This window comes from Triticum aestivum, chromosome 6D (assembly GCF_018294505.1).
Source record: "Triticum aestivum cultivar Chinese Spring chromosome 6D, IWGSC CS RefSeq v2.1, whole genome shotgun sequence".
Taxonomy (NCBI): Eukaryota; Viridiplantae; Streptophyta; class Magnoliopsida; order Poales; family Poaceae; genus Triticum; species Triticum aestivum.
Window position 1 is genome coordinate 57,544,906 of NC_057811.1, and position 12,040 is coordinate 57,556,945.

The window sequence follows — 12,040 nt, forward strand, 5'->3', positions numbered from 1 at the left end:
GTCGCACTCGGATGCGGTCTCAACGGAGCCAGTCGAACAGGCCGTAGAGAGTTTCGTCGGGCTCGATTGCCGCGACTTGGGGGTGGCCGACTGGCGAGCCACCGCGTGCCTCATCCACCGTTGGAGCCTCGACCGACCGGAACGCTTGTGCCGGCAGGCAGCAGGGAGTGAAGACGCCACCGGAGCCGACCGATACTGGGTCGACGGCTGCCTCAGGCGGACGCACGCGCGAAAGTGCGTTGCCCCGCGGACGGGGAGCGCCTCGACGTCGAGTGGAGCTTCTTGGAGCCAAGCGGAGTCGTCGGCGACGAACACGAGCGCGCCGAGACGGATCTCGCGGCCCTCGGCCAATCCTCCGCCTGAAACCATGCTGATGGGGATCGGAAAAATTGCAACTTCTCCAACAAGTCGCTAAGACACCGGCCCCACGGTGGGCGCCAACTGTCGTGGTTCTAAGTCTGACAGTAGAATGGGGGGTAGGGATGTAGAGGCAAGATCCTAGCTATGGAGAAGCTGTACGCACGAATTTTACGAGTTCAGGCCCTTCTCGGATGAAGTAACAGCCCTACGTCTCGGAGCCCGGTGGCGGTCGACTGGATTATATGCGTGTGTGTTACAGGGGTGCGAACCCTTGTGCATGTGGAGGGGGTGGCTTATATAGAGTGCGCCAGCACCCCGACCAACCCACGTTACAAGGGATTTAAGGTACATCAAGAGGGGGCGTTACTGGTAACGTACGTAATAAAGTGTTATAAATGGCTATTAAGTCTAGGAGTTAACTCGACCGTTGCTGTGTAGAGTGACTTTAGGTCTTCTGTCCGTCGAGTGTTTCTTGTTACGGTCGAGTGATCTTGATTCCTCCGAGTGGAAATGTTTCTGGTCAAGTGGGTGATGGTACCCCTCGAATGCTTCTGCCTTTAGAGTGATGTCCTTGGAGAGGGTATTTAGGTCAGGCATGTGACCCCATCCTAGATACATGTCCTCATCACACGCGTCTTTTGACGCGGTTGTTGGAGATGCTCTAAGCTCCTTCCTTGTTTCTAAACACCACTCCTGACCCTCCCTCTGTCACCCATCTTGGACATTGCACCATCGACATTGACTTTGATACATCCTGGGTCTGGTGGTTCCCATTTTTGCACCGGAGCTTGATGGCCTTGCTCCTTCGCCCATGCATGTTCTGCCATTCCTCCATATGCTTCACCACTGATAATGCAATGTCCACTTAACACTCTACTTGACGCTCTCTCAGCACACAAAATTGACCCTTGCGGGGCTCATGCAAGTGGTATCCTTTAGAGCATCTCCAACAGCCGCGCGCGGGGTAAATTGGCTTTTTAGCGCGCGCGGGACATTTTCGCGCGCTCCATCGGTGGCGAGAAACTAGCGCGTGCAGGAAACGATTGCGCGCGCGCAGGAAAAGGCGGCCGCTCGCGTGCTAGATTTGGCGCACCGCGTCCGGCGCGCCTATAAATTGCAGCGCCCTCTGCCGCTCTCTCCATCTCTTCATCGCCCTCTGCCGCCCTCTGCCGCCGACACACCACCACCGCGCCACCATGCCGCCTCGCCGCCGGGGAGGTTCGGGCTACCGCGGCGTCCGCGTGCGTCCGTCCGGCACCTACTCCGTCTCGATCCGGTTGGGCGGCGGTGTGCGCCTCGGCCTCGGAACCTTCGACACCGCCCAGGATGGCGCCCGCGCGTATGACGCTGCGGCGTGGCGCCTCCGGCGGTCCCGTTGGGACATAAACTTCACCGACGTGGCGACGCGGGAGCGGGCACAGGAGTTGGCGCCTTTCCCGTGGCTTATCACCGACGAGGATCGGCGCAAAAACCGGAGGCGGGAGCGCCGTCTCAGTCTGGCCGAGATGGACGAGGAAGCCATGGCGCTGTGGAGGCAACGCTTCCCGCAAGATATCATCAACGAGGGACAGTTCTTTGTCGAGAGGAGGGCAGAGAGAGAGGAGAGGAGGAAGGAGCGAGCCGCCTATCGCGAGGACAAGCGAACGCGGAGGGCGGTCGCTAAATACAACGAAGCTAGGAGATGCGTCCTCTTGGGACTCCGGCGACGAACGTTTCCTTACTCCTACGCTCCGACGTCGGAGGAGGACATCACCGAGGCAGATCCGAGTCGGACGAGTAGTAGTAGTTTTTCGTTTTATATTTCGGTATCTACGGAACCAAATATGTATCGAATCATAGTAGGAAAAAATAGATAAAATATAGAGCGCCTGCTGGAGCAGCGTGGGCGCGCTTTAATTTGCGGCGACAGCTGGAGCCAGCGCACCGCCGCGCGCAAAAGCTGGCTAACCCGGCGCTGTATTCTGACTTTTAGCGCGCGGTGCGTTGCGCAGCTGTTGGAGATGCTCTTAGTAAGTTGCTCTCCGGTTTTTCTCTGGTTGGTCACAAATCGAATGCCCTTTGGTGGGGTCACTCTCAAGTGTTTTTAACTTGGTTTTGGTTGGTTTTCAATTTATTTTTGGGCTTTTTCTTCATTTTGTTGCTTTCTTTTTAATTTTTTAGAATACAAAAAAGTTGCAAATACCTGTACACTCCTAGTGCAAAGGCTTAAACATTTTTTAAACTTACATTAACATTTATGAAAAATAGTTGAACAACTTTTCAACTGCATCGGAACTTTCTAAATTACAGCAAAAACTCATTAAAACTAGAATATTCTTTTAAGAATTATTACTCTTATTTAAATATCATTTTAAGTATTTTTAAATCTTGATAGAATTATTCAAAAAAGTTGAATGTGTATTTTAAAATGTTCAATGTGTATTTTAAAAAATTCAACATGTAGTTAGAAAATTAACAAGAAATTATTTAAGAAAATTGTGTATTAATAAAAAATCATATTTTAAGAAAAGTTAGGTAAAATAGGGAAAATATTAGTTCATGTAATTAATTAATATTATAATTTTTCAAAATGGTCATTGTGCGAAAGAAAAATGTTCAATGATATTTGAATAAATATTCACTGTGTATTTGGAAAATGTTCAACATTATTAGAAAGATGCTCATTGTTATTTTAGAAAATGTCCAACCTGTATGACAAAGGTGGTCACTACTGATTTTTTTTGTGTATTATAAAATATTCAACCTATATTTAAACAACTCCCATGTATAAAAATATATGAACCAATTCCGTGTATTTGTCAAAAAATATACATTTCATTATAGAAAGGAATACAAGAGCAAATGTAAACGGAAAACAGAAAAGGAGGAATGAAATAATAATGAAAAATAAAAAGAAACACCAAAAGGAAGAAAAACAGAAAGAAAGAGAATGCATGCCATGATTCCACAAGAATTGGTTATCTTCTTAAAACAAGCTTTGCAAAAACCAATTGCCTTGCGTATCCAAACAACCACCAAAGGTGGAGTATTTTGATCATGGATGCGCCAGAGCGTCAGTCCAGGGTTCCACGCTAGTCGAGGCCTGTCCTAAGAAACAGAACTACTCCCGTTCAAAGGCCTCGAGCATGGCGAACATTCTGTTTCCATCCTCGCGCGCTCTTCGCTCCAGGCGTGGGGACCAGCGACATCACGTTCAGGGCGGCTGATCCGAGAGATCACCGGCATCGCCGGGCGCGGCCTCGGGACCACGCGATTGGCCTCGTATTCCTATTCCGAGGAAAAAGGACAGACGTCTTCGATTCGATCAGGCGGCGCCATGATTCCGACGGAGACGACAGCCGTCGTTCGCGCGCGCTCTGATCGAACGCAACGCAACGATGGAAGGAAGGGAAGCAGCCATGAAGAGCCAGAAGAAAGGACCGCCGTCTTCGATCAAATTTTCTGTGGGTTTCTAACCAAGTTGCGATCGAAATTACACTAATCTATAGGAACAGAGGTTGCTCGGGGAAGAACGGCCGGGCGCGCCATTGGCGGAGCCTTTTGCATGTGGTACCATGTTGAATGCAGATCCTAAATTCCCTCGCAAAAGAAAAAATGCACATCCTTTTTTTGTTGAAACTAAAAAAAATGCAGATCCTAAATTGTGCGCATATGCACAGTCTCCCCAAAATGTGTTGGGATCCAAGACCGAAGCGAGTTATAAAAGTGCGGAAAGACGTCCAAAAATGCTAATGGTGGTCGACCACCATGGTGAACGTTTTCAAAATACAAATTTTCATATCGCGATTTCTTTTTAATTTTCACACGTGGCATATACACAAAAAGACAAATACGTATTTTCAAAATGGGCAGACATATTTTGTTGTTGGCCTGGAATTTTTATTTTTTGTACAACTTATAAATCACATTTTTTTTCAAACGAACTTTCACACATTCGTGTCCATGAAAAAAAATAGATTTTTTTTTTCAAAACTTTGAAATGGGCTCTTTGATTTTTCGAAAAAAGAACATCCTTCATCCTGGTCATCCACCAAAAGCCCGCACTTGGAAAGACGTATAGTTTCTGATTTTATTGTTGCACCACTGGTCGAACATATCTTGCATTTTCTTGACAGATGGTGGATTGAAATAAAGCATCAAAGGATAAAAAATATAAAGAGCACAAACCTAGCATGCACACAATCAATATCAACGCACATGCGAACTAAAAAAATCACACCAACAACTAGCAAAGTAAAACAGATGGTAGCTATAGCATGATGGAGTAAAACGAAAACAACTCCTAAGCGATCAAAACAATGCTCAACAATTTACAACATCAATCATATCACCAACCATCTCATGACTTCACCGATACTACGAGAGGATTCACCGGCACATGCGCCGCTATCATCAGATCCAACCACCGAACTTCAGATCATGTGTTCCTTTCTTTTTGCGAAAACATCATGGGTTTACACCCTGAAGAATAAGTCCGAGAAAATCCGAGCAATGTCTTCAACAAGGTAACAACACAAGAAACATAACAATTGACATATATAACCAATAAAGGTCAAACCTCGAGTTCCCCCCTATAGCTCGAGGCCGATACTTGAGGTGCACCACTAAGGGTGTGTTCAGTTCAGGTAACCGACTGGAATGGAACGGGTCGGACGTGTTCCTAGGCCTTGTTCGTGCGTTTGGTACACAACTGGAACAGTAACCAACTCGTGCCCGCAAACCGAATATTCGGCCAAGATCCGGAACCTGCTCGTACCTCCAAATCGACGGAACCACGCAGAACCACTCGCTCTCACATCTCGCTTCCGAAAGCCCCTCCTCGTGCGCCGCTTCTCCCTCGTCTCTTGTTCTCTCGATCTGCACCGCCGGCTCTCCTCTCTCGATCTGCGCCGCCTCCACCTCGTCTCTTCCTCTCCCGATGTGCCCCACAACAAGGGAATAGGATGGGGTGGTAGGCCGACGAAAAGCAGGTGCGGCGGGCGAGCGGTTGCGGGCCGGCCGGCGAGTGGTTGAGGAGCGGCGGCGGCAAGCATCGACGTCTAGTTCCGATTCAGATGGGATCCTGGGCATAGCAACAGTGCCAAGCAGCAGTATTAGGTAGCAATGGCAGATCGGCGGCGAGCAATTTGACGGGGAGCAGAGCAGCGGCGGCCAGCTCGCCTCCCTTCCTGTCGCTTGGGTAGCTGTGGCTGAAGCTTGGGTACGGCCTGCAGGTGGTGGCGATGATTTGGCGGGCGGCGGGGTTGGATTAGCGGCCACACCTATGCAACGACGGAGCCCAAACCTAGCCAGATAGCATTGCTCGTTTACTGCTCGTGTGTGTATAACTTGAAAATGGGCAGGTGTTTAATACAAATGAAATACGATACAACTTTGAATAAATTGCAACTGAAAATGCAAATTAGTGATGTGAAAATTTTATAGATATGCTATTGGAAACATCATCATTCCTATACAAGTAATTTGAATTAAATTCATCACATTCTAATATTTTATCTGCTCAACCAAACACCAAGACGGAACCATTTCATTCCATCTTGTTATCTTCACCAAACACAAGAACGGAACCGTTCCATTCCACTTGGTTCCTCAATCAAACACACCCTAAATCAAAGTCATCATGTGTCGTCACCATCACTTTCCCCAATCCCAGCAGCAACAAGCATAGCATGGTCTCGACTTGAGATATGAATTTATTCTACATTTTGGAACGAGTAAATATAGATATGATAATTTGAAGACACGGAGGATAGGAAGCTAAGGTGAACAATAAAACTACATGTAAGTTGAGGAAAGGTTTTTAGCCTACATAGCAATGGCATAGTCTTCGCATTACTCCACCATCATCTTAGAGCATATACAACTAGACTGAGCAAATATGACCCCCTAAACATCCACGGACATGTCCGGACGCGTCCGCTGACAGAGTCGGCCCACCCATCATTTGTCCGCCATTTCAACCACATCCATGTTTTCATCATATGTACAACATATTACATGAAACAAACAAGGAAACTACCCTAATTCTATTCGTCGTCATCGAAGATTTAGACGGCCCCCTTGCCAGACATACCGGCCCTGTGGTCATTGGCGGAAGGGCGAAGCCTTGGCTTCTCTTCCTTGTTGTCAATGTCTGTGAGGAGGAGCCGCTCCCGCCTCATGTTGGTGAGGTGGACGACAACTATTTGACTCCACCTCCCGGTCGGGTTGGATCGAGTCGAGGATGATCGCTTGCTCCGCCTCGAACTACAACGTCGCCTCCACGGCTTGAGTGTGTTCGAACTCCGCCTCCGCGTCCTCTATGCAAATCCGTCGTGCTCTACCTCCATGCCTGACGCCTCCTCTGCAGTGTGAGCGACCCGATGTGGCGGACGTGTCCGAACTTCCTTATATCCGCCACAATATAGGCTAGATACGAGAGGTGCCGAACAGACTCGTTTCGGTTGGCTTTGAAAGGTCCGGTTGAGTGACGATTTTGTGACCTGGCCCTGTCCGGAAACGGGGGTTCCGATTGTAGATGCTCTTGGGGAGTCTCTTCAGTCTTTTATTACTTTTGTAGGATTGCCGGATTACAAACTGTGTATGTGTTGTGTGCCTCGAACCCCCTTATTAGAAGAAAAATAAAGACTGCGTCCCTTGAAAACAGAAGACGTTGGACCACCGCCAGAAAAATGGGATGGTTGCTGCTGTGCAATCCCAGCCTTCTCCGGAGCGGACGAGAACCAGCAATGTCGCTATAGTCATGTGACAGTGTGGCATGGACGTACATATGGGCGCACGAGCGGCAGCGCGATGAGCTACGTCGTCGTCCCTTGTTCACGACGCCGACCGGCATGGCGCATCCGGCACCAAGGGGGCACACGATTTCCCCATGAAAAGGAAGGACGCCACATTGCAATCGCTCGTAGGTTCGTCCTTCCCTTTTACCGGCCAGACAGATGCGCTGCATCACAAAATTCAGTCATCAGAGAACCAACAGTTGACATCAATCAATCACCGGCACTGCCGGATGAACATGTGTGCTCCTGTTTCTGGGTAACCTGAACCGTCAGTTGCTGTGACTGAACGGCGAGCAAAGCAGATGACTGGCGGTACCTGCCGACAGCAAAAGGGACGCTTGTGGAGCGTCGCCCGTGCCCAAACAGGGCCAAATTAAGACACACTCCTGCACATGAGGAGAGAGATGGTACACCCCATTAATCAGTTAATTACTATTAGCACGTACCAAGGTTACAGTGACCTTGAAAAGCTTTCTGCAGCGGGATGGTGGTGGATAGATGAACGGGAGACGCTCCACAAGCCGGCTGGGCGACACATGCGCAGCTAAGAGCATTTGGGCTCCTCAAACTCGCTTCAAATGCCAGGACGGCCCGCCTGGTCGTTGATCTGTTATGGAATTTTGACCCAAAGGAACGTCTCAAACGAGTTTCAAACATCCGGTCGGACCGGCATCCCTCGTATCCAGCCAAAATATAAGGCGGATATAGGGCGCCCACGCCCGTTACGTCGGATCCGGACCATGCTGGCCCACGAGACCCCACATTTATTTATCTCCATCCACTTGCCGGACCAAATCCTGGCCACTTCACTCCACTCCCCTCCGTCACCCAAACTCCTCTCGGGCGGTCTCCGGTCATCTTCGACGTGGTGGGCAGTGGATCCAAGTCCTTCACATCCAGATCGGTCGACCCCAAGCTCATCCCATATGGCCCCGGGGAGGAGATGGCCGTCCGGCTTGTGCTTCGCCGCTCATGGGAGGAGGCCGTCTGGCTCAAAGATCGCTGTGTTGCATGCCATAATATGGATTTGACATTTCTAATTTGAGGTATCCGGATGTGGAATGTGTTTTTTTAATGCGTGGCCGGTCACTGTCCGCGGACGCGTCTACGGACGTTTGAGGGTTCAGATTTGTCCATCACGGCCGTAGATGCTCTAAGAAGTACTCTTATATTTTTTTACAGATGGAGCAGTAATATGGTAGAAGGCCAATATATAGGCAGGTCCCTAGGCAGCTAGCTAGGTGGCAAGCAAACAAACACTCCATGTGGTCTCACCATCTCACCCCATCCATCGGGACCAATCTTCGATACTCTTCTCCTATCACGACCTTGCTGCCAACCTTCAGTCCACAACTTCACGCATCATTCCACTCTCACACTCTACCCTCTCTTCTTCTTCTTCTGGAATCCAGCTGCAGCGGCAAAGCCAGATCGGAGGAGAATTTCTAGCTAGTTGTACGTATGTCCAGTAACTTCCATTACATATTTGCAGATACATGCATGTATGCATATTTACACGTTCATTATTTTGCATGCTCCGCAGAAGAGAAGCCCCGCGCAAGTAGAGGAGAGGAGGCCGGAGAAGCATGTGGGAGTCGGAGAGCGACGCCGGCGAGCGGGGGCTCGTCCCCGTCCACGGAGTCGGCGGCTCTGACCGGCACGACGGGCTCAAGAGCGACGGCTTCGTTCGCAGAGATCATTCTTGGTATGTGGTTGTGGGATCCGTCTTGATATGGAGGTCTCCATGTGTGCACTTGAGCTGATGGTCGTCTTGTATGTTCTTTCTCCCCTGCAATTTGAGCAGGTATGTCAACAGCGATATCCCCAGCGATTTGCTTGTCAAAGTGGGCGATGTGAGCTTCCATCTTCACAAGGTACAGCCTTTCTTCTTCTTTCCTCTTTTCCAACAGAGAGAATCATCCATAATTCCGTAGTAGTGGTACGTACTAGACTACCAGTGGTACCCGGCCAGCAGCTCAATCATTAGACATTCTACCTGTGCGCACGCAGTGCCACAAATAGAAGCCTTTTAGTTTCTCAAATCTGCTCTTGCGCTGCAGCAAGACAACAATTTTTGGCGCGCGTCCTTGTAATTTACACACGAGTTGATTCAGTTCAACAGTACAATCGATGTATAATTTGTTGATTAATCACACGGCGTTGCACTTGCACGTACGGGCAGTACCCCATGATCTCCCGGAGCGGCAAGATGGGCCGCGTCATCTACGAGTCGACCACTGGCGCGGCCTCGGCGGCGGCGTTGGACCCGGACACGGCCGTGGCGGAGCTGGACGACCTCCCCGGCGGCGCGGACTCCTTCGAGCTGGCCGCCAGGTTCTGCTACGGCATGGCGGTGGACCTGACGGCGTCCAACATCTCCGGGCTGCGCTGCGCCGCCGAGTACCTGGAGATGACGGAGGACCTGGAGGAGGGCAACCTCATCTTCAAGACGGAGGCGTTCCTCAGCTACGTGGTGCTCTCCTCCTGGCGCGACTCCATCGTCGTCCTCAAGAGCTGCGAGGGCCTCTCGCCCTGGGCCGAGAACCTGCAGATCGTGCGCCGCTGCAGCGAGTCCATCGCCTGGAAGGCCTGCGCCAACCCCAGGGGCGTCCGCTGGGCCTACACCGGCGCCGGCAGCGGCAGGCCGCCCCGGAGCGGCGCCGCGAGCCCCCGCTGGAACAACGCCGGTGGCGGCGGCGGCGGCTCCAAGGAGTCCAGCCCCGGTCGCGGGCAGCCCGTGCCGCCCGCCGACTGGTGGTTCGAGGACGTGTCCGTTCTCCGGATCGACCACTTCGTGCGCGTCGTCACCGCCATCAAGGTCAAAGGTAACAAATTTATTAGATTTGACTCAGATTTTTTTACTTGGGAACAGATTTATCTTTGAGTTCTGAACCATTTTGTGCCGGCGGAGCTACAGGCATGCGGTTCGACCTCATCGGCGCGGCGATCACCCACTACGCGTCGAAATGGCTGCCGGGGCTCACCAAGGACGCCGTCCCCCACGCCGGCGGTGGCGTCGACGAGCAGTGGGCGCAGGTCTCCGCGGCCGGCGGGCTCCACATGATCATCGCCGGCCCGGGCGGCAAGGACGACGTGGCCACCAGCGCGCCGGCGCGCGAGCAGCGCATGGTGGTGGAGAGCCTCATCAGCATCATCCCGCCGCAGCGGGATAGCGTCTCCTGCGGCTTCCTCCTCCGCCTGCTCCGCCTCGCCATCATGCTCAAGGCCGCCCCGGCCCTCGTCACGGAGCTGGAGAAGCGGGTGGGCATGCAGCTCGAGCAGGCGGCGCTGCCCGACCTCCTCATCCCCTCCGTCGGCCGCGCCGACACCGCCTACGACGTCGACCTCGTGCAGCGGCTCGTCGAGCACTTCCTGGTGCAGGAGCAGACGGAGCAGGTGTCGTCGTACAGCCCGGGGCGCGGGGAGGCGCACGCGCAGCCGGAGAGGGAGTACTACGGCTCCGCCGCGGGCGCGAGGATGCCCCCGGCCAACGCAGCGGCGGCGGCGGCGGCGTCGTCGTCGTCGGGGCTGGGGCTGAACGCCAAGGCGCGCGTGGCCCGGCTGCTGGACAGCTACCTCTCCGAGGTGTCCCGCGACCGCAACCTCTCCCTGACCAAGTTCCAGGTGCTGGCCGAGTCGCTCCCGGAGTCGGCGCGCGCCTGCGACGACGGGCTGTACCGCGCCGTGGACTCGTACCTGAAGGCGCACCCGGCGCTGACGGAGCACGAGCGGAAGCGGCTGTGCCGGGTGATGGACTGCCAGAAGCTGTCGTTCGACGCGTGCATGCACGCGGCGCAGAACGAGCGGCTGCCGCTGCGGGTGGTGGTGCAGGTGCTCTTCTCGGAGCAGGTGAAGATCAGCAACGCGCTGGCGGGGTCGTCGGCGCTCAAGGCGGCGCCGGACGGGGGGGCGCCGACGCGGCGGCAGCTGCTGGACGCCACGCCGCAGTCGTTCCAGGAGGGCTGGGCGGCGGCCAAGAAGGACATCAACACGCTCAAGTTCGAGCTGGAGAGCATGAAGGCCAAGTACCTGGAGCTGCAGCACGACATGGACGCGCTGCAGAAGCAGGTGACGCAGTCGCCGGCGGGCGAGCACGGCGGCAAGGCCGGCGGCAAGGCGCAGCAGCAGCAGGGGCCCTCGGCGTGGAGCAACGGGTGGAAGAAGCTGGGGAGGCTGGCCAAGATGACGGGCGCCGAGGCGGCGGGGCCCGGCGGCGGGCACGGGCACGCGGGGGCGGGGGCGCAGGGCGAGGCGGCCAGGAAGGCGCAGAGGAGGTGGAGGAACTCCATCTCGTGATGGATCAATCGATCGACCTCCCTTCCTGGTGAGCAGCGATAGATGCAGTCAGTCATGCTTGATTAATTACTGTAGGATAAGCGAGATGTTGTCCATGGAGTTTTGCTTGTGATGATTTCCATCTGTGCAGACTGCGTGTTGGCTTGGCACTTTGATTTGCTTGTGTGCAGTTGCAGTTGCAGCAATTGGTTTGTTTGAATGTTTTGAATCTGGCGGGAATCTGTTGTAGCATTACCCACCGTGGACATGACTGCTAGTCAACAAGGTCGATCGCAAAAAAAGTGGAGTACTCCCTTATGAACAGTATTTTTTTTTAAATAAAACAATTCTGGTTTTTTATGCTGATTTTACTTGGGGGGGGGGGGGGGGGGGCGTGGATATTGTAAGACTCATTTGAGTGGGCCGACATATGTGGGGTCCTGAAGATGGGGACCCACATCCTCTTCTCCTGCACAACAGCAAAGTTTTTATGGATTTTTATCCGTGATGCTCTAGGGCCTGTTTGGAAGGCCCCGAAACTGGTTGGGTTTATTCAGGCCAGGGCCAACCACACACACGTAGGAGGAGACGCGACCATGAAACTAGGACTGATGATGGACGCGATG

At 52.8% G+C, this 12,040-nt stretch overlaps 1 protein-coding gene across 2 annotated transcripts; it reads left to right on the forward strand.

Moving 5' to 3' along the window:
* Window positions 1-8,390: 8,390 nt before the first annotated feature.
* LOC123143506 (coleoptile phototropism protein 1) lies at window positions 8,391-11,680 on the forward strand. Of its 2 annotated transcripts, none has more exons than XM_044562445.1 (5): window positions 8,391-8,594; window positions 8,683-8,844; window positions 8,944-9,013; window positions 9,322-9,964; window positions 10,057-11,680. In XM_044562445.1, exons 2-5 carry the CDS (start codon window positions 8,726-8,728, stop codon window positions 11,433-11,435), a joined length of 2,211 nt encoding a protein of 736 aa, XP_044418380.1. In that variant the 5' UTR covers window positions 8,391-8,594; window positions 8,683-8,725; the 3' UTR covers window positions 11,436-11,680. The 2 variants fall into 2 exon arrangements, with proteins under 2 accessions (XP_044418380.1, XP_044418381.1); XM_044562446.1 differs by having other exon boundaries at window positions 8,397-8,598.
* The last annotated feature ends 360 nt before the right edge of the window (window positions 11,681-12,040 follow it).